Source organism: Malus sylvestris, chromosome 14 (genome assembly GCF_916048215.2).
Source record: "Malus sylvestris chromosome 14, drMalSylv7.2, whole genome shotgun sequence".
NCBI lineage: Eukaryota > Viridiplantae > Streptophyta > Magnoliopsida > Rosales > Rosaceae > Malus > Malus sylvestris.
In genome coordinates, this window is record NC_062273.1 from 6,120,910 (window position 1) to 6,143,522 (window position 22,613).

General features: G+C 39.3%; 1 protein-coding gene, 1 long non-coding RNA gene and 1 pseudogene across 2 annotated transcripts; 2 read left to right on the forward strand and 1 right to left on the reverse strand.

Moving 5' to 3' along the window:
* Nucleotides 1-5,558: 5,558 nt before the first annotated feature.
* Nucleotides 5,559-6,691, forward strand: LOC126598641 (late embryogenesis abundant protein 46-like; annotated as a pseudogene).
* Nucleotides 6,692-11,998: 5,307 nt separating this feature from the next.
* Nucleotides 11,999-22,445, reverse strand: LOC126600785 (zinc finger CCCH domain-containing protein 14-like). The gene is made up of 3 exons (XM_050267437.1): nucleotides 22,110-22,445; nucleotides 21,435-21,495; nucleotides 11,999-13,053 (listed from the first exon to the last, which is right to left on the reverse strand). The coding sequence occupies exons 1-3, from the start codon at nucleotides 22,183-22,185 to the stop codon at nucleotides 12,294-12,296; spliced, it is 897 nt and encodes a 298-aa protein (XP_050123394.1). The 5' UTR covers nucleotides 22,186-22,445; the 3' UTR covers nucleotides 11,999-12,293.
* Nucleotides 15,975-17,270, forward strand: LOC126600786 (uncharacterized). Its single transcript, XR_007615589.1, has 3 exons — nucleotides 15,975-16,037; nucleotides 16,255-16,909; nucleotides 17,128-17,270. It is a non-coding gene; the product is annotated as an uncharacterized LOC126600786 (long non-coding RNA).
* Nucleotides 22,446-22,613: the final 168 nt, after the last annotated feature.

Below are 22,613 nucleotides of genomic sequence, written 5' to 3' on the forward strand. Positions count from 1 at the left end.
AGCATCCCAGTTTCCGTCAAAATATCAAGAACATATTTCCGTTGTGATAGAAATATTCATTGTTGTGAGCGGGCCACCTCAATGCCCAAGAAATACTTTAAAGCATCGAGATCTTTCATCTCAAATTCACTTGCTAGATACTTTTGCAGTGCTGCCTTCTCTTCTGGATCATTTCATGTAACCATCATGTCATCCACATATATAATAAGAGCAGTGATTTTACCTTTCTTATGCTTTAAGAAAAGAGTATGATCCGAGTTGCTTTGCTTGTATCCAAAAAATTTCATCGATTTGGTAAATCTCCCAAACCAAGCTCTCAGTGATTGCTTTAAACCATACAACGACTTTTTTAGTTTACAAACGTTGTTGGTCTGGTTGGGATCCAGCTTGCATCTTGGGGGAAGCTCCATATAAACTTCTTCTTCTAAATCTCCATGCAGGAAAGCATTTTTGACATCGAATTGTTGCAAAGGCCAATCAAGGTTTGCTGCTAAGGATAAGAGTACACGAATAGTGCTTATCTTAGCTACAGGGGCAAAAGTCTCTCCGTAGTCAATGCCATATGTCTGCGTGTAGCCTTTTGCCACTAATCTTGCTTTGTATCGCTCAATAGTGCCATCTGCATTGAATTTTACTGTGTATATCCACCTGCAACCAACTGATTTCTTCCCCTTGGGTAGGTTAGTTAACTCCCAAGTGGAATTTTTCTAAAGTGCCTCCATTTCTTCATTCATTGCACGAGTCCACCTAGGATCTTTCATAGCATCCTCTACACTACAAGGAATATATACAGTGGATAATTGGTTTACAAATGCCTCACATGATGTAGATAACCTATGGAGGAACACATGGTTAGCAATTGGGTATTTAACCTTGGCTCTAGGATCAGGATCATATAACTATTTAGGAATCCCTCGAGATTTTCCAAACATTAAATCCAGCTATATTGGGCTAGTTTTGGAGTAGCTTATGGGTCCAAAACGTGGCTGTTCAGATTTTAGACAAATTTTACCATTTAATTTAGGGTTATGTTCCTATTTTATTTATTATTATTATTATTAGTTTCCTAGTGGGAATAAAGGACCTGTTTTTAGGGTTAGTTTGGGGGCTTAGCAGATATATTGCTTGGCCGTCTACAGTTTTGAGACAACGTTTTATTTTATGCAATTTTGGAGACAGAGAGAAGTGCTAAGGTTTTGGAGATTTTCTACTTGAAGGTGTTTTCAATCCTTTTCTTAATAATATTTTCTATGATTTCAATTATGAATATGCGTAGCTAATTTCCTATTGCTAGGGCGAAGCTTTGAGCCTTAGCATGAATATGTGATTTTTATTTAATTGTTAATGATTGATTGCATGTATACTTTGAATTGTTAATCACCGGGATAAAAACTATCTAATTGTCTTAATGCCTGATCACCATTAGGATCTTTAGAAAAGTAATTTGATGCAATTTTGGTCCGAAGGTTCCCTGAAATTGACGCTGGTTTCTTGTGATTAATAATTGTAATTTCACTTAGGATGAATACCACGTCTTAAGGGTTGCATGGTTTTTCAAAGGATTTTCATAAACCATAATGAGTCTTTCATGTTCAGATTTGATCCAAACATCCGGACGAGTTGCATGTTAGATATACGTTCTATGTTGGAGGTTCCAAGTAGAATATGAATCAGGAAAATCTAACCTTCAAAGTGGCATGTGTAGATCATAAGTAATTGGTAAAAGTGCATAGGATTGCTAGGTGATGGTGGAACCCTAGTGCTTTCTTAATTTGATTTCTCTCAAAACTGTTTTCTTTTCCTTCTAGTTTTTAATATTGCAGATTGTCTTATTTTTATTAATTAAATTCGTTTTTAAATTTAAGTAGGTTATAAAAGCAATCATCTCAATTTCTACTTTACAATAATTAATTGGAATTTGGTTTGTTTCGAATTATTTAATAATCCCTGTGGAGAACGACCTTGCGAGATCCGTTTATACTACAACAACCTTGTGATTCTTGCAAGTATAATAGGAGTTTTTAGACTATTCACATGAGTAGTAAAATCCCTATCAATTACAGTCGTCTGCCGACTCATCACATTTATCTCAATTTCCAAAATTTCTGCAACAATTTTAATGTTGCTAATGTCTTAGGTATCCTCTTCAAACATACTATTCTCCTTCTGAAGGGGATACTCAATGTCCCCCTTTGAAAAATATGTTTCTCCTTCTTGAAACTGGACATTTGCAATGATGTATAGAGTTTGGGTAGGAGGATGAAAACATTTGTATCCCTTTTTTGTATCAGAATAACCCAAGAATACACACCGGAGAATGGATCAAACTTCCCTCGTTGATGTGGATAAACATGTACATAAGCCACACACCCCAAAGACACGTGGTTCTAAGTTTGGGATAGATGGAATGGTGAGAAGGTGGTTAAGTGTTTGGAATGGTGTTTGATATTAGAGAGTACTGGATGGTGTTCGATTTATGAGATATGTTGCAGAACACAGTGTCTCCCCCCAAAACTTATGATGCATGTTGGCACCATATAAAGATGTACGAACCACTTCTAAGAGATGTAGATTCTTCCTCTCTGCTACACCATTTTGTTGAGGTGTATAGGCACATGTGGTTTGATGAACAATACCATGCTCTTGCAAATAGTTATGCAGAGCATGATTGACATATTCTCCTCCATTATCAAACCTGAGTGTCTGAATTTTCTTGTCAAACTGAGTTGCAACATATTGATGAAAAATATTGAACTGGGTAGGAACTTCACTCTTGTGTTTCATTGGAAACACCCAGGTCATTCTAGTACAGTCATCTATAAATGTCACAAACCATCTAAATCCAGAAGTGGTAAGAATTCTGGCAGGACCCCAAACGTCAGAATGAACGACCATGAATGGCACAGAACTTTTATTTAATCTTAATGGATAGGAAACACGATGACCTGCTACACCATTTTTTTTAGGTGTATAGGCACATGTGGTTTGATGAACAATACCATGCTCTTGCAAATAGTTATGCAGAGCATGATTGACATATTCTCCTCCATTATCAAACCTGAGTGTCTGAATTTTCTTGTCAAACTGAGTTGCAACATATTGATGAAAAATATTGAACTGGGTAGGAACTTCACTCTTGTGTTTCATTAGAAACACCCAGGTTATTCTAGTACAGTCATCTATAAATGTCACAAACCATCTAAATCCAAAAGTGGTAAGAATTCTGGCAGGACCCCAAACGTCAGAATGAACGACCATGAATGGCACAGAACTTTTATTTAATCTTAATGGATAGGAAACACGATGACTTTTGGCCAAAATACAAATTTCACAATGGAAATCGGATTCTTTGAATTGGGGAAAAATTTCAAGGAATAAAAGTTTAAGATAACCAAATGAGGGATGTCCTAATCGCCTGTGCCATAACCAAATCTTCTTTATTCGGGTTGATTCGTCTCTGCTTACATGATGCACTTGACTTAATCTATTGCTGCATTCTTCCGTTAAGTCCAAATAATATAGTTTGCCCCTTCTAGTACCACAACCAATCACGGCTCTGGTGAGCAAATCCTGGAAAAGACAATATAGTGGCAAAAAAGAAACAAAACAATTAAGGGAGTCAATTATTTGAGAAATAGATAAAAGATCGTAATATAGGGATGGTACAACTAGGACATGACCAAGATTGAGTGAAGAAGTCAGTGAAAGAGAGCCCTCTCCGGTAACCGGAGAGATTGAACCATTGGCACTGGTAATGAATGTTTGGTTGGTTGTTTTTAGTGAGTGAAGAATGTTAGCATCAGATGTCATGTGATATGTGGCACCTATATCAATAATCCACAATCTATTACAAGTATAAGCGAATGTAGAATTAGATATACCTGAGGTGTTCAAGGCTTTTGGGACTTGGTCAGATGAGCTAACATCTTAAGAAGACTCAGAGGTGGTGAATGATGCTCTGCTGGATTCCTTCTTTAGTCCTTTGTGAACCCATCCTTCTGGATAGCTAATAATCTCATAACAGCCTTGAATAGTATGATTTTTCAATCCTCAAAATCTCACCACGAATTTAATCAAACTTGTTGTCTAATCCTGCAAGAAAAATATAGACTCGAAGTCGCTCAATTTCTTGCTGCCTTGATAAGATATCATCTGGGTCCTTCATGTTAGTAAGACTAAGTTGATCAAGTTCTTGAAAAAATCTCGGTGAGATTGCTATAATAGTTAGCAATAGGAGCTCTATTTTGCTTCATGGTAAATGACCTTTTATAAAGATCATAAATTTTGGCTTCATCAGAGCCATCTGAGTAACTCTTTTTAATGGCATCCCATACCTGCATGGCTGTGTCGTAACGAATGAACCGCTTCATCTGATTGGGTGTCATAGCATCAAATAACCAACTTTTGGCAATTTTTAGCTTGCCACTTGTTATACAGTGAGTATGTGACTGCAAGCTGCTTGGTATCACCGGAAAGATGCCCATGTTTTTCTCAACTAGCAATTTTCATCTCTATGACTTGATGCCATAGAGATTAATTGTTCTCATCAAGTTTAATTCCTGCAGAGAAATTAGAATTATCATTTTGAATGGTGACCACTTGTGTGGTGGAGTTTGATTCACCTAGTGTGAAGGATTGAATTGGTGGGTCTGATACTTCATCATCACTAGCCATTGTATAGGCTTAAGATCAATGAAGTTGAAATAAAAATAAAACTTATATGATGATTGAGATATGATATGGCGGAAGCTTTCTTCTGTTTTTGAGGTTCAAGAGTCAGTCATGATCGACTGCTCTAATACCATCTCAGAAATTGTAATAAATTTCATTGTTATTTGTTTACAAGAGGGAAGTCTTCTCTTATAGAGAGCCAAAAACTACACAACAAGTCATAACAAGTGGACAAGCCAAATGATGATTACATGAGGAAAACACCGAAGAGGAAAATAAGGAGAAAAGGAAAGCAAAGCAAAGTAATGATGGCTAGCTATAAAGTAAAGTAATGATGACTAGCTAGAGGAATAATTACAAGTCTATTGTCTATACCAATAATGTCTAGCAACTATTGTTGACAAAATGAATGTCACCCTCTAATATCTTGACCTCTGGACACCTATTTAACACGCACCTAACTCCAATGGGGGAGACGTAAATATTAAAGGAAGGAAAAGAAAACATTGAAGGCTTCGTCTCCAGTCGGCATTGGTGTCCCCCAGCGCTGAAAACTGGGTCGTTATCTCCCAAGACACGGCTACACCAAACATTTGGGTCCGGTGGGGAAGGAAACCAAATTCAAACCCTCATTCAATCTCATATTTTGGCATATATTATTACGCGTGTCTACATGTGTCGACAGATGAACCGTGATGCTTCTCTCCAGCCTCCACCTCAACTATGTGTTATTACACAAGCGGTAACCCCAGAACTTCCTCTAAACCCTGGTATTCGAAGTGCAGCTCCAGCATGTAAAGATGCTCCACCCCTAAAGAGAAATTCAAGAGAAATTACTTTTACTGGAAATTTAGGGGAAAAAAAACGAAAGATTAATGGAGTGAAAAATGCAAAGTGGGAAGAACACGATGGTGTCGATGAAAGAAGCAGCTGCTTATATAGCAACCTCTGCTAACTCTGGCATGTAAAATACCAAAGCCACCGTGCAAGAAAAGGTTGTACATACATTATACATACATACATGCATTATAGGTTTTCATTTATTTTATTGAGTTTTTAAGTTAATCACTTTGTTTACTACTATAAGATTTGAGCTTAATATCAAGAAAATCTTCACAAAGGCTCGTCTCACAGATACGTCATTTGTGAGATGATGTGACACTTCCTTATAGTAACAAAGTGGCGGAGATTGGACGATACTTTAATTATTCTTTTTATCAAACACCCCATAACATTTCCTGAATGTTCAAGGCTTCTATCATTTCTGTATGATTTGCTTTCTCGTGTGCTACACGTTATTTTTGTTCTTATTTTCTATTGTGATTTTTACATATATATATATATATATATATATATATATATATATATATATATATATATATATATAGGTGGAGAAGATGAAATCCAGTGACCCAATTGAAAAGGACATGGTGGCTAGAAAGAAAGAGGAGAGAATAGTCGATGCCGAGATCAATAAACGTAGTACTGGTTTGGTATTAAGGTGCTTTTATAAAAAGTGGGTATAAAAAAAGCTGAGCTCAAAAAGGTTTTTTATAAACACTTAAAAACAGCTTATTTTCACAGTTTTGGGTGAAAAAAAAGCTGAAAACGTGAAGCAGCAAAAATGAGTTTATTCTTGCAGCAAAAATGAGTTTATTCTTACAGCACAACAGAAGCAGTTTTTTTTCAAATTACAGCAATAACAACCAGCCCGTAATGCCATGGAGCAAAACGCGGCAGCTGGACAGGATGCGTCAGGGGCTACCGGCTAAACTGCAGCCGGTGCTGGCACTGGTACCCACACGTATTCTACGATTGGGGCCACAGGGCAGCCGACTGGAACTCACCAGATGTGGGCACTGCCCGGCCACGGCACCGGTCAGCCTGCATGCCAAGTGACGGAGGGTGCGGTGGCGCTCACCCTATTGGAATCAACACGGGTACGGGTCGGACCACGGCCCACAACACTCATGTTGGCGGGAATGCACCTAACTATGGGACTGGTGGGACCTGTAATTGAGATGGACTCTTTGTTTTTGAATTATGGGCCTTGGTGTGGGCCTAAAAACTTTTTTGTCGGTCAATGTGTAATATGTGGTGTTTTTATAGGTAACGGTTTTGGTCGGTTGAAGTTGTTTATCTTGATATTTGCTTGGTTTTTAATTGTATAAAATTTGGAGTCTTTGGAGTCACTAATTTTGGTTTATTGATTTTATCATTTTTTGGATCTAGATTATGTGGCTAGTAGTTTGTATTATTTTCTTTCTGCTCAGAGCGATTTAGAGCGTCCCGTTCCCCCACCATCGAATCTAGATGGAACTATGAAATACTAAATCAATCCAGTTACAAACATATCCTGCATAAACAGCCCTAGAAGATGAGTAGATATAACTGCCTATGGTCCTAAAAACTTCGGATTAATTAAGAAATCATGTGAGCTAATCTTCTGTCAATGTATGTGCTTTATATTTACATGGGTTCCTAGAGTAGGATAATGATAGCAAGAGTGGTCTACTTCCCCACCTGAAAATATTTTGATCCAATATCTTTTCAAGTCGAATTGAGATATTTTGAAACAAACTTTCAAGGTTGATATAACTGATAATTACTTGTATGATACGGTTAATAGCACCACGATGATGTCTCGTGTTGATAATTTAAGACTTGTATGCTAATAATATGAAGACTTGTGTTTTTCTTTTTTTTTCATATATCTAACGCTATTGTGGCGATATATTTGTATCATACAAATTTCTCTTTGATAATTAAGAAGGTGGAAGGTTGAAAACTCACATGTTTAACATTTTAGTTTCCACTCACTTAGATTTTAAAATAGGAAAACTAATGAAAATGATTTGAAAACTTTGAGTTTTAATGATAAGGACAAAATAAAGAGTAAAGTGAATAGTACCAGATTTGACTTTTTAGTGTAAAAATGTGATTTTTTGTTAAAGTGAATAGTACCGTGGGCTTTTCGTTAAAACTCCCATAAAATTGAATACTTATAATTATTATAGTTAGTTTATTGTGTAATTGAACTCAAATTTCCTAGTTTGTGGGTTGTTTAATAAGTGGTGGCATAGGGAAGTGTGACAAAAGCCATACATTTGCTTGGTAGGTGGTTGGCACCTCTTTTATTGATATAGCTTCATTAAGAGCTTACAAAACTCTTTCTCAACCGTCTTCCGAAAAGGGATGCGACTATGTTGAAGAGATAATTATTTTAGTTGCAAAAATATCTCGACATAATTAAATATATAACAATCTATTATCATTTTTCACATGCTCCAGGAAATTTAGAGTAGGTGCAAATTCTCCCAATTTATGTAATTGAAAGGATCCTCTTATCAATCCAGAGATCATTTTGATTTCATTAGTAATGAGGATTCAGAATATCACACATTGATCAATCAAAGAGATATTCAACAACTAAAAGTGCATTATTTTGATTGGCAGTTGAAAATAGATCTAGAGAGTTGCTTACTCCAACAAGCCTAGGTGGACTTTGTCTAGCTCAAACTAGCCGAGACTCCTATTCTAGGTAGTGTTTTTTTTTTTAGTCCTTTGATCTTTACAAACCCCTAACTCATTCATTCACTTCGAGATGTTTGTGTTCAATATTCTCCCTCTAATTAGGGCGAGAGTTTCTGCAAAGACAATGTTCAAGACAATTCTGGATGCCCTCAAATAGAAACCACTAAACAAGTAAAGGACAACGGGCAGTATTCGTGGATCGGGAAGACCAACTTTCATTCAAGGAAGCGGACCGTTGATGATAGCAGGCCGGGAGGAACAGATGCTACTGCAATTAGATACTTGTGATAAAACTATTATACATATTGTACTTGAAGGTAGTCTGAGAAAAAATATTGTAATGATATATTTTGTAGTGTCAATAGCAAACTATTGATCATTCTCTAAAATCTTTACAGAATTAGAAACTTGTGAAATATATATCAGCTTATTTTATGACTTAAGCATCTTTAATGATGTAGGCAAACAAAATAGGGCATGGCAAGGTGGTCACTCAATTGTTTTATAGAAAAAGTGTCGCTTTAATGAAATAGGCAAACCGAGTAGGCAAAATTTTATTTTATTATTTTATTTAATCTTATTTTTATCTTTTATTTTTGTCTTCTATTATAAATGAAAATGTGGAGCCGATTTGCCTATAATGTTGAAAGTAGACAATGCTGTCTACTTTGTGGCGGTAGGCAAAATTTGCTTACCCAATTAACTACACCATTAGAGTATTCTTTTACGTACGTGACTCATCAAAATAGGTTTGCCTACTTCATTAGAGATGGCTATTAAATTGAATACACGTATTATTGTCATAGTAACTTGATGATGATAGATTTTTTTTGTGAAGAAAAGTTTATGGGGAGATCTACTCTCACCACCAGCGTAAAGGCATACCCACAAACTCAAGTAGGAAGGACTTACGCGTGGCACCTAACTATCAGCTGCCATCGATATGAAATGAAAGATTTATCAGTGTTGTGGAAACACGGCTTGGTACACCAAGTGCTTCAAGCAGTTATATTATTCAGTTATATTATTACACTTAGTGTATCGAGTCATGGTGTTTGCATACCGAAAAGTTTATCCTTGATAATGGTGGGGATTCTTTTTAGTGGCTTTTATGAAAGAGCATTTATTCTTAAAAAGAGTTTTTATTCTCTTCTTTACTTACATTAAACCAATGATTATAATTCATTTAGTATAGAGTGGTCAAGTTGTCAGTAGTGCTAAATTGCTAATACAAAAGTCACAATGGTACAACATATGCCTTCTTCTAGTGATATCCTTAAATATTCTTGGGAAATACTCCAAAACGGGATAATTTCTTAATCTTGGGACAAAAATAGGACAAACCGGCTATGCATAAGCCATGCACACCATGCACAAAATCGAAATTACTAAAATACCCACATATAAATACTAAAAATCATCAGCCCATTGCATCATTGTTCTCATTTGGAAGAGAGGGATGCCGAGAGAGCTCTGTGAGCTCTGGGTTTTTGGATTGAGCTCGGATCTCTGAGCTTCGATTTCGAAAAGATGGAAGTCCAAAGAGAGGCGAGAAGAGTGAGCTGGGTTTTGGGTTGACCTCATACCTCTAATTTCGAACAAAGGGATGTGAGAGAGAGGTGAGAATAGTGAGCTGGGTTTTGTATCGTATTTTATGTTTTGGCTAGAAAGTTCCATTTTTTTCGACTACTAAAGCTTCGGCAAGCATCGAATGATAGGGTGTTTAGTTCTAAGTTGATTCACAATGGTTTATGGAATAAATGGGTTGTTTGTAAGATCAATTAATACTTAGAAGTTAAATTAGGGTTTGTGTTTCATGTTCGGGCTTATGGGTTGTGAAATAAATTTCAAGTTTTGACATGCTTCAAAACTGGGATGAAACAATTTCTGGTTCAAGTGTTCAATTGTAGAAATTTGTGAATTTTTTTTCGTAATGTGCATGTGGTGTGCATGGTTACATCTTAATATGAAAAGCGGGAATGTTCTGATGCATGTATGTTGGCCTCGAAATTTAGCGAGTATGACCACAACCTAGTTGGCCTCAATGAAAAACAAAATTACGAAAAAGCTTAGAGGACGTTAAGGCTCATGCATGTCCATGAAATAACGACAACGAGTATCATGTTTTTCACGTGCACGGTTAAGCGGTGGTTAATATACATAACAAGACTTTTCAAACTATCACTATAACCTTATATACGTAACAATTATGTTTTAATTGTATCCACTATACCAATATGTTGCCGTTAAAGTTTCTCCCGTTCTGTGCATATCATGTGCATGTATTGTACATATTATACGCATATGGTGTGCATATAGTCTATATGGTGTGTATTTACATCTTTGATACTCTTCGCATTAACGTAGTTTATTACTTTTTCATTTGATTCAGAAGCAAGCCCTGCAAATACGAAAAAAGCAAACGAGTTCGTGAAACAATTTCCTTTGAACCCAATCAAATTTGATACCAAATTCAAATTAATAAATCTTTGATTCTTCATATAAAGTTTATGATCATTTATCTAATTGCGTCATTTTCTGATTTCGAAGATATAGCTGTGAGCTATGAGTTTTTGGGTTGAGCTTAGATTTGTGAGCATAACATGTGCATATCGTGTACATACAGTGTATAAGCGAGTTTATATGAAGAAAGGGAACGAGTACGTGAAACAATTTCGTCTATATCCTTCTCTCTTCCTTCTTTCCACTCTGATTTCCCTATTTTCCCTCAAATTTATCTCTTCTCCAAAAGACAATTGACATTTAATACATTTTTTCATTTAATTGCAGCAAAAGCCAAACCCTATTTTAGTGCTTGTAAATTTGGATTGAGAGAGGGAGCAGAGGGAGGGAGAAGACAAATGAAATGAAAACCCGCATATAAATCAGAGAAATATAAAAAATAAAAAAAACAAAACAAAATTGAAGAATTTAGGTCTCCTCCATGAAACAACAAACCAATCACTTCAACTCCAAAAACCCATCAATCAAAAAATCAAATTAAGCAAACTCAGTTCACAAAACCTACAAGTGAAAAGGTAAAAATCGAAGATGGGTGGGTTCGAGAGAGAGCTCTTGTGCATATTCAAAATGTAGAGAGAGAGAGAGAGAGAGAGAGAGAGAGAGAGAGAGAGAGAGAGAGAGAGAGAGAGAGCGCTTGGATGAAGAAGATGGGTGGGTTAGGGTTCTTCGAACTGTAATTGGGCAATAAAGATTTTTTCTCTCTCCTCTCTATTTCTCTCTACAAAATGAAAAAAGAGGGCTGAAATTTCTAAATAACCCATTTATATAAGAGGACAATTTGGTCATTCAAGGTGTACGAAAAAGGGAAAACTAATGAAAATTGCTTGAAAACTTTGAGTTTTAATGATAAGGGTAAAGTGAATAGTACCAGGATTGGCTTTTTAATGTAAAAATGTGGTTTTTCGTTAAAATGAACAGTACCGAGAACTTTTTGTTAAAGTCCCCTAGGAAAAATCATATTTCTGCCCGATTGTTATGCATGTCGTGTGCGTATTCAAAATGTCTTATTTATGACCCAAGATTAAGAAATTATTCTATTCCTGAGTATTTTCCTATATACTTTTGGTGGTCTTTGGTAGGCTTTTTGATCTTGTTGCCTGTCCCCACGATCATACCTAAGATTATTGAGCTACAAGCTTATAGTCTCTCTTTTTTGGAACCGAATAAATTGGATAAATCAAATGAAAATCGAACCACCGTGATACAAGTCATTTTCATTCACTTAGTGGGTTGCTTTGTAGCAAAGCTTCTCTTTTACTTTCCAAGCCAATGAAACACGACTAAAATCCTATTACCTTCTTCAAATCTCATCAAAATTACCAACATTTTTGGACCCAAAAAAGGTTCCTTTAACCGAGTTTTAACATGAGCAAAATGTCAAGCACATTAAGTAAAAACTTATGCCTACAAAGCTACACTAGCAGTAAGCGCCACCAAATGCTCACAAAAACTATGATATCATAATCTTGTTAATTCCTCTAGGTAGCATCGCACATCGACAAATCAAAACAGCTCTCCCACTAGTATAAGATCCTGACTGCCAGAAAAAGAATTTCAAAGAGCACTCACACTCCAGACTTCCGCAATTCAGCAGCCCCGTGTGCAAAGTGACATCTTTCTCCAAAGGTGCAAGTCCCCTTGGTAAAATTATCACATAGTTTCGTCTTATAGTTACTTCCTGGAGGGGCTGGGGCTCCTGGGCCTCCTCCTCCTCCTCCTGGAGCCTTACCAGGGCCGGAGATTGAAACAGTCGCAATTAGCTCGCTGACCATGGCACTAGCTTGCTGAATCTGTTCAAAGGTCCCCTCCAGTTCAATGTTCCTGAGATTGGGATTTGACTCATGATCCCGGATTGAAAGCTTGGCTCCCGTCTGACGACAAATCTGCTTTGAATGTACACCTCCCTTCCCAATAATGGCTCCTGCAAGTGATGCATCCACACTGATTTTTGCAGTAGATGAGGCACCAAAGCTGGATGCAGGGCGTGCCGCGTGTGGCTCCATCCAATTACCCATACGGCCTGGACCAGGTCCCATGGCACGAGGATCATCGTGGGTCTGAGCAAGAGGCTTGCCAAGTTCCCACTCACCATGAGCAAAATGGCATTTGTCACCAAATTTGCAGCCTTCAGCAGAATTATATTTATTGCATATGCGCGATTTAACTCCAGATGAATTGGACCCATTGGAATTGGATGGTGGGCCAGAAATGTTCCTAGGTGGTGGAGGGGCAGGCGCAAGATTCATCATCTGAGCCACGGCATTGTAACCTCCAGGAACATAGTGCAGGAAGTGGCAACTCTCGCCAAAGGGACAGCCAGCAGTGCTGCAATCAGAATCATGGAGTTCTCTAATCAGATGATTGTAAACAATTCAATTACTATTCTCTACAAACACACATGAATGCTCAGGCCAACAGTGGTCACTAAAATTGAAGATAAGAAATAAGATTTCACAGTACAAAAGTTCTTCCTAGAATTGTCAAGGACTGACACAGTATCACTGTACAAGTAAATATGAAGTCACACAAAGTTTTAGATGACAGAAAATAGTTGACCACACAAATCTCACATACAACCTCCATTTGCACAAAAAATCACAACTCCAGAAACCTGATACCAACTACATCGAGTTGAGAATAAAATTCAATCTAGATTCATACAAGACAACTTCAGGAACATATATATACATATTGATTCTAAGATGAATTATTAGTCAAAACTCGTGAATTGCAGGCACACATAAGATGATTTTGATTTACAAAATCTGGTTCCTAGATTCTTGAGTATTATTTAACTGATTAATAAAATTTATGGCTACGATTACAAATCGTTTCAGAATAATTGCAAGGCAATATATACTATTTGCAAGAATCATATAATTCAAACTCAGTACCTATAAATGAGAAAAAAAGACAGTTACTAAAAGACCCGAGACTCTGTAAGACTGTAAAGAGTCCTAATCAACCTTCCCACAATTCCCATTGTAAAGGCACAAAGATGAAGATAAAAGAAAGAAAAGCCTCTCCGTAGAAAATATGATTTGGAGCTAATACAACAACAACAACAACAAAGCCTTTTCCCACTAAGTGGGGTCGGCTATATGAATCCTAGAACGCCATTGCGCTCGGTTTTGTGTCATGTCCTCCGTTAGATCCAAGTACTCTACGTCTTTTCTTAGAGTCTCTTCCAAAGTTGTCCTAGGTCTTCCTCTACCCCTTCGGCCCTGAACCTCTGTCCCGTAGTCACATCTTCGAACCGGAGCGTCAGTCGGCCTTCTTTGCACATGTTCAAAATCACCGGAGCCGATTTTCTCTCATATTTCCTACAATTTCGGCTACTCCTACTTTACCTCGGATATCCTCATTCCCAATCTTATCCTTTCTCGTGTGCCCACACATCCCACGAAGCATCCTCATCTCCGCTACACCCATTTTGTGTACGTGTTGATGCTTTACCACCCAACATTCTGTGCCATACAACATCGCTAGCCTTATTGCCGTCCTATAAAATTTTCCCTTGAGCTTCAGTGGCCTACGACGGTCACACAACACGCCGGATGCACTCTTTCCATCCAGCTCGTATTCTATGGTTGAGATCTCCATCTAATTCTCCGTTCTCTTGCAAGATAGATCCTAGGTAGCGAAAACGATCGCTTTTTGTGAGCTTCGCTAGATTGCTCCGGTCATTAGTGTGGATAAGTATATAAATGGATAGAGATAGGAAAGCAAACACAAGATGTACGTGGTTCACCCAGATTGGCTACGTCCACGGAATAGAAGAGTTCTCATTAATTGTGAAGGGTTTACACAAGTACATAGGTTCAAGCTCTCATTTAGTGAGTACAAGTGAATGATTTAGTACAAATGACATTAGGAAATATTGTGGGAGAATGATCTCGTAATCACGAAACTTCTAAGTATCGGAGTGTGGTGTCGTCTTGACTTGCCTTATCTGTCTCATAGGTAGATGTGGCATCTTCTCTGGAAGTACTCTTCCTCCATCCAGGGGTGGTATCTTTAACTGGTGGAGATGCACAAGGTAATGTATCAATTTCACTTGAAGCTTACTTGTAGTTTCAGGCTTGGTCAAGCGCGATACAAACCATGTAGTAGGAGTCCCCCAAGTCGCCGAGCTCGGGGGTCTGCTGAAAGAGGTGACAGACAAGGTAAGCAATCAGAGCTCCGACTGATTGTTCACCTTCTCCCCATCTTGCAGCAGCATGAAGGATAAAGAGAAGAAAAATGAGAAGAGATGATATGAGATACTTTTGCTTTTGAAGAAGTAACTTTCCACAGGCTTATTCTTGAACTGAGCTGGAGGGTTTTCTGGTTTCCTCCAGAGTATAAGGCCGACTGAAGAATTTGAGGGTCAAAACAAGTCCATCAAATCTAGAGTACGTTCCACCCTGCTGATATGGGATACTTTTGCTTTTGACAGAGTAATGAATGTATCGGCACGTGTGCTGTTACGCTTGTCTCCACATGCTTCCTTGTATCCTTCGCACTTGCCCTATCTGTTCCTCAAGCAGATGCGGAATCTTCCCTGGAAACATAAGATGTTGAAGATGAGTACTCGAGAGCAATGCCAGGTAAGTAATCAGGTAAGGGGTTCCAGGCAGTCAGTTCCTGGCTGGAAGCTTGATTCCAAGTGCTGACTGATTGCTCTCTTTCTCCTTGTCTTGCAGGTAAAAACAAGGCCAAAAGAAAAGACAGGGAAAAAGCATGATATGGGATACTCTTGCTTTTAACCCTGATGATATGAGATATTCTTGCTCTAGTATAGCTTGTTTGCAGAGGTATTATCGGGGGGAAAGAAAGCTGAATATTTCGAAAGGCTTCGTTGGGAGTGCCCTCTCAGATATGATGAAGGGTTGAGCATTTTTGCAGGTCTGCCTGTCCGTTGGGGATGGAGGTCGACATATATAGGAGTCTCCCTAACAACAAGTAGTAATGCTATTCCTTTACCCTGCTTGGTCATAGCACGGTAGTGGGAGCTACCAGTTTCACATGTTTTAACTCTGTCAGAGCACTTTGAAAAAGTGGTCTGTGGTATCTGGCTCTCGAGATTCGGAGAACGATGCCTCTTCGATTTTTGAGAAAGCAATCATGCTGGGGGTATGACTCTCGAGATTCGGAGAGCAGTGTCTCTTCGATTTTTGAGGAAGTAATCATGTTGGGAGTCTGGCTCTCGAGATTCGGAGGGCGGTGCCTCTTCGATTTTGGAGCAAGCAATCTTGTTGGGAGTGTTGTCTCGAATGTGAGTAAAGGTTGGGCATGTTTGCTAGTCTACCTTGCCACGAAGCACAAAGGTTGACACACAGGGACTTTCCAATTATCCAGCAATGGTACTGTTCCTTTACCCTCTCTTCGATTTTGAGAAAGTAGTCATGTTGGGAGTCTGGCTCTCGAGATTCGGAGGACGGTGCCTCTTCGATTTTGGAGCAAGCAATCTTATTGGGAGTGTTTTCTCGAATGTGAGTAAAGGTTGGGCATGTTTGCTAGTCTACCTTGCCACGAAGCACAGAGGTTGACACATAGGGACTTTCCAATTATCCAGCAGTGGTACTGTTCCTTTACAGTTGTGGGTAATAATATGGTAGCTAGACCTTCAAAATTTATGTGTCTAAACTTTTGTTAGTGCTGTTTCTTTGCTATTCTTTTACCTTTCTTGGTCAGAGCGATGTAGTGGGAGCTGCAAGCTTCACGTGCTCAACTTTGGCAGAGAACTTTGGCAAAGTTATTTGTGGTACCCATGAGCTATTGTTGCGTGTGGGAAGTGGGTGATTGAACAGTAAGATTCATGTGCTTTCTACTTCACCAGAAGTCTTCGACAGAATGCCCATAATTTCTGCAAAGCTGAGTGTGCGTGTGACAGGTGCTGACAAGGCTAGAAAAGTAGGTGCCTCTTCGATTTCTGAGATCGGCCCTCGTGGTCTCTGAGCAGCCCAGCTTTTGAGAAAGCGAGCGCCTCTTCGATTGATTCGGAGAACGATGCCTCATCGATTTTTGAGAAAGCAATCATGCTGGGGGTCTGGCTCTCGAGATTCGGGGAGCAGTGTCTCTTCGATTTTTGAGAAAGTAATCATGTTGGGAGTCTGGCTCTCGAGATTCGGAGGGCGGTGCCTCTTCGATTTTGGAGCAAGCAATCTTGTTGGGAGTGTTTTCTCGAGTGTGAGTAAAGGTTTGGCATGTTTGCTAGTCTACCTTGCCACGAAGCACAGAGGTTGACACACAGGAACTTTCCAATTATCCAGCAATGGTACTGTTCCTTTACCCTCTCTTCGATTTTTAAGAAAGTAGTCATGTTGGGAGTCTGGCTCTCGAGATTCGGAGGACGGTGCCTCTTCGATTTTGGAGCAAGCAATCTTATTGGGAGTGTTTTCTCGAATGTGAGTAAAGGTTGGGCATGTTTGCTAGTCTACCTTGCCACGAAGCACAGAGGTTGACACACAGGGACTTTCCAATTATCCAGCAGTGGTACTGTTCCTTTACCCTTGTGGGTAATAATATGGTAGCTAGACCTTCAAAATTTATGGGTCTAAACTTTGTTAGTGCTGTTTCTTTGCTATTCTTTTACCCTTCTTGGTCAGAGCGATGTAGTGGGAGCTGCAAGCTTCACGTGCTCAACTTTGGCAGAGAACTTTGGCAAAGTTATCTGTGGTACCCATGAGCTATTGTTGCGTGTGAGAAGTGGGTGATTGAACAGTAAGATTCATGTGTTTTCTACTTCCCCAGAAGTCTTTGACAGAATGCCCATAATTTCCGCAAAACTGAGTGTGCGTGTGACAGGTGCTGACAAGGCTGGAAAAGGCTGGAAAAGTAGGTGCCTCTTCGATTTCTGAGATCGGCCCTCGTGGTCTCTGGGGAGCCCAGCTTTTGAGAAAGCGAGCGCCTCTTCGATTTTTGAGATCGGCCTTCGTGGTCTTTGAGCAGCCCAACTTTTGAGAAAGCAAACGCCTCTTCGATTTCTGAGATCAACCCTCGTGATCTCTAAGCAGCCCAGCTTTTGAGAAAGCAAACGCCTCTTCGATTTCTGAGCAGGCGCCTCTTCGATTTCTGAAGCTTCGTCGAATGCAGATTTTTATAGGGGCTGGCATTAAGTTCCAAAGCACACTTGAATCTCCACCAGTAGAAGCTTCATTCTTGCACTTCTAAGATCTTGATTTGTCCGACCTCTTCTCTCTTCAACACCTTTGAAAATGTCTGGCCCCTCCGACCGTCGTTTTGACTTGAACCTTGTTGAAGAGGCAGCCCCGCCTTCTCCAGACAACATATGGCGCCCATCCTTCGTCTCCCCTACTGGTCCTCTTACCGTTGGGGATTCCGTGATGAAGAATGATATGACCGCTGCGGTGGTGGCCAGGAACCTTCTCACTCCCAAAGATAACAGACTACTTTCCAAACGGTCTGATGAGTTAGCTGTTAAGGATTCGCTGGCTCTCAGTGTTCAGTGTGCAGGTTCTGTGTCTAATATGGCCCAACGCCTATTTGCTCGAACCCGCCAAGTTGAATCATTGGCGGCTGAAGTGATGAGTCTCAAACAGGAGATTAGAGGGCTCAAGCATGAGAATAAACAGTTGCACCGGCTCGCACATGACTATGCTACAAACATGAAGAGGAAGCTTGACCAGATGAAAGAAACTGATGGTCAGGTTTTACTTGATCATCAGAGATTTGTGGGTTTGTTCCAAAGGCATTTATTGCCTTCGTCTTCTGGGGCTGTACCGCGTAATGAAGCTCCAAATGATCAACCTCTGATGCCTCCTCCTTCTAGGGTTCTGTCCAGTACTGAGGCTCCAAATGATCCCCCTCCGGTGCCTTCTCTTTCTGGGGCTCTACCGACTGCTGAGACTTCTCCTAAGCAACCTTTGTGAAGGCTCCCTCTTGTGTGCTTATTTTGACTCATGTATATGTACATATTTGTAGCTTATCGGGGATATCAATAAATAAGCTTTCCTTCATTTCAACGTATTGTGTTAAATACACCAAAGCCTTCTTCGCTAAGTTCTTTGAATTTTCTTTTGTTAAAGCTTGTATGTTGAAGCTTTCTGAGTGGAGCATGTAGGTTGGGGTAGTGTTCCCTTAATTTCCCGAGTGAGGAAAACTTCTCGGTTGGAGACTTGGAAAATCCAAGTCACTGAGTGGGATCGGCTATATAAATCTTAGAACGCCATTGTGCTCGATCCTGTGTCATGTCCTTCGTTAGATCTAAGTACTCTAAGTCTTTTCTTAGAGTCTCTTCCAAAGTTTTCCTAGGTCTTCCTCTACCCCTTCGGCCCTGAACCTCTGTCCCATAGTCGCATCTTCTAATCGGAACGTCAGTAGGCCTTCTTTGCACATGTCCAAACCACCGTAACCGATTTTCTCTCATCTTTCCTTCAATTTCGGCTACTCCTACTTTACCCCGGATATCCTCATTCCTAATCTTATCCTTTCTCGTGTGGCCACACATCCAACGAAGCATCCTCATCTCCGCTACACCCATTTTGTGTACGTGTTGATGTTTCACCGCCCAACATTCTGTGCCATACAGCATCGCCGGCCTTATTGCCGTCCTATAAAATTTTCCCTTGAGCTTCAGTGGCATACGGCGGTCACACAACACGCCGGATGCACTCTTCCACTTCATCCATCCAGCTTGTATTCTATGGTTGAGATCTCCATCTAATTCTCCGTTCTTTTGCAAGATAGATCCTAGGTAACGAAAACGGTCGCTCTTTGGTATTTCTTGATCTCCGATCCTCACCCCTAACTCGTTTTGGCCTCCATTTGCACTGAACTTGCACTCCATATATTCTGTCTTTGATCGGCTTAGGCGAAGACCTTTAGATTCCAACACTTCTCTCCAAAGGTTAAGCTTTGCATTTACCCCTTCCTGAGTTTCATCTATCAACACTATATCGTCTGCGAAAAGCATACACCAAGGAATATCATCTTGAATATGTCGTGTTAACTCATCCATTACCAACGCAAAAAGGTAAGGACTTAAGGATGAGCCTTGATGTAATCCTACAGTTATGGGAAAGCTTTCGGTTTGTCCTTCATGAGTTCTTACGGCAGTCTTTGCTCCTTCATACATATCCTTTATAGCTTGGATATATGCTACTCGTACTCCTTTCTTCTCTAAAATCCTCCAAAGAATGTCTCTTGGGACCCTATCATACGCTTTTTCCAAATCTATAAAGACCATGTGTAAATCCTTTTTCCCATCTCTATATCTTTCCATCAATCTTCGTAAGAGATAGATTGCCTCCATGGTTGAGCGCCCTGGCATGAACCCGAATTGTCCGTCTGAGCAATTCCTTGCACCAAGTCTCCAAGATCTTCCCAAAATTTCTCCTTCGAACTCGTATCCAACCCTACTTGAGGTGCGTACGCACTAATCACATTGATAAGTTCTTGTCCTATTACAATCTTGATTGCCATGATTCTATCTCCTACCCTCTTGACATCTACAACATCTTGTACCAAGGTCTTGTCCACGATGATGCCAACACCGTTTCTCGTTCTATTTGTGCCCGAATACCAAAGTTTAAACCCTGAGTTTTCTAGATCCTTTGCCTTACTACCAACCCACTTAGTTTCTTGTAGGCACATAATATTTATCCTTCTCCTCATCATAACTTCCACTACTTCCATAGATTTTCCTGTTAAGGTTCCTATATTCCACGTTCCTAAACGCATTTTGCTCTCTTGAACTCTACCCTTCTGTCCTAGCTTCTTCACCCTCCCCCGTCTAATAGGATCAAAGTACTTCTTTTGTGTGTCCCGGGTAAAGTTGATAGGAGCATATGCTCCCAAACAACTTTGAGTGGAGTCGTTCGAAAAGAAGTTTCTATGGCCCCCTTGCTCATTTAACACTGCATCCGGGTGCCGATGGAGATACAGCGACCCTTGCTCACTTATCACTGTGCTCAGGCCACACAGCGCGCCACTTACGGGTGACGCCCTAGCTTTAGCGCGATTTTGTTCTGGATTCATTTTCATAAGGATTCGACGTGATCATGGAGTGCCGGCTGTCGACTACCTGACGCCCTCCCCCTCCTCCTTTATCCGGGCTTGGGACCGGCCATGTAAGACATAGGCGGAGTTATTTGGAGCTAATATTGAAACAAATTTTTTTTCCTCGGACAAGTGCCTCATATCATTGTGACTGAAATATGTTATTTATGAGCTAAGTTTTCTATGTGATAGGAAGAGAAAACATCATCATATCTAACCAATGTTGCGGTCAAGAGCTTAAACAAAAGGTATGGGAAATTAACTCTCAATTTAGCAAAAAAGGGTTGGTACAAGTTATGATATTTGAGTTGTACGGTACAACAGCTTTGAAAATTTACTAAAATCCAGAAAATGTATCATTAGTTTATATCTTACCAAACGTTTGAGATAAACTGGGAACATTAATTGAGCTACAAGATACAATACAAATCATTTACATGCAATGCTCAATCTCACTATATTTTCATTAGCGCAGAATGTGGTCTAGTGAATGGTTATCCATGTAGTTCATAAATGTATCAGTTTGCTGTTACATGGAATTTGTCAACTTCAGTAGACCAAAGCGAAGTATGTACCTGTATAACAACTATGAACTCCCATTTCATTAGTGCAATTATAAGATTTCATTTTGTAAAAGCTTATAACTACCTCAAAACGGATAAGATAGATTTCATGATATTTACTTGGATGAGAAAGATTTGAACCTGAAAAATTTGGTGCATGGCTTCGATTTGCTTCCTACACCAGTTGAAAAGGACTCCAATTCTGTTACAAAACATTAATTACTTTATCTCAGTTACATTTTCTCCTGATCCTTAATCCAATTGTTGTAGAGCATCTCAAACTCATTTGAACCAAAGAGACACAAATATTAGCAAAATTAGTTTCACCTGTATAATCCTAGTCCAAATAATCCAAGTACAACATGATGTTTATTTAACTAGATTAACCATCAAATTCTAGACGATTATTATTTTGTATTAAGCATGTTTAACTTACGTAAACGACCTTGTGCACATCCAAAGCAACTTCATTTGAAGGACACAAACTTGGGACATTGTAAAAGAACACAAACTAACAAAAACATGAAAATTCAGAAATTACCAAAATTTAAGCAAAAGCCAGAAACAATTTCACAATATCACACCAGCAGAACATACCACACACTCTAAATCTGAATACATACTGATGAACCCAAGTTGCAAAAAGAAATAACACTCTAGTAAATCAGGAATCTTTATACAGCAAAGGGAATTTCAAGCTTCAGAAACTTTCTTAGCAACCAAACAGAAAAAGAAAATAGTAGAAATACTACAGCAAAAAAACAGTAGATTCACCAAATTCACAAGAAACAGAGTGAGAGAAAGCAAAGAGCGAACCTTGCTTGTTCTTCTTGAAGCCGCCATTAGAGTGAAAGCCGCCACCTTCATGCCGCCCTCTTTTACGAGTATCCATTATTCTAGAACCCAGATCGAGATCCAAAACGAATCCAAACCACTACAAAACGATAACGGAGAAAGCACAGAAACAATGAAAGAATCCCTAATTTGGTGGTACAGAGAACCCTAGGGAGAGGATTAGTGATGACGGAACACAGAGAGGTAAACCCTACCCCAAACCCTAACCCTAGAAGAAGGGTTTTGGAAGAGGAAGAGCAGCAGCTGCTGGAAGGATAAAAGGAAGAGGCTTCGAAAACGAGAGTGGGAAAATCCAGAGCTTTCGGATATTATTTATTATATTATCAACTTATCTTTTATTTAAAAAAGTCAGGATATTACATTAATAAATATGAAATTTTAACGAAAAGCTCGTGGTATTATTTACTTTAATGAAAAATCATATTTTTACACCAAAAAATCAAGGGAACTTTAACGAAAAGCAGC

Bases quoted from the DNA above. Each gene is read 5' to 3' on its own strand.
- LOC126600785 (XM_050267437.1), bottom strand. From the start codon at position 22,185: ATGGATACTCGTAAAAGAGGGCGGCATGAAGGTGGCGGCTTTCACTCT. The intron at 21,496-22,109 runs GTTCGCTCTTTG...GTTTTGTAACAG, and splicing joins CTTCAAGAAGAACAAGCAAG to AATTGGAGTCCTTTTCAACT. The intron at 13,054-21,434 runs GTTCAAATCTTT...TTCTGATTGCAG, and splicing joins CCATGCACCAAATTTTTCAG to CACTGCTGGCTGTCCCTTTG.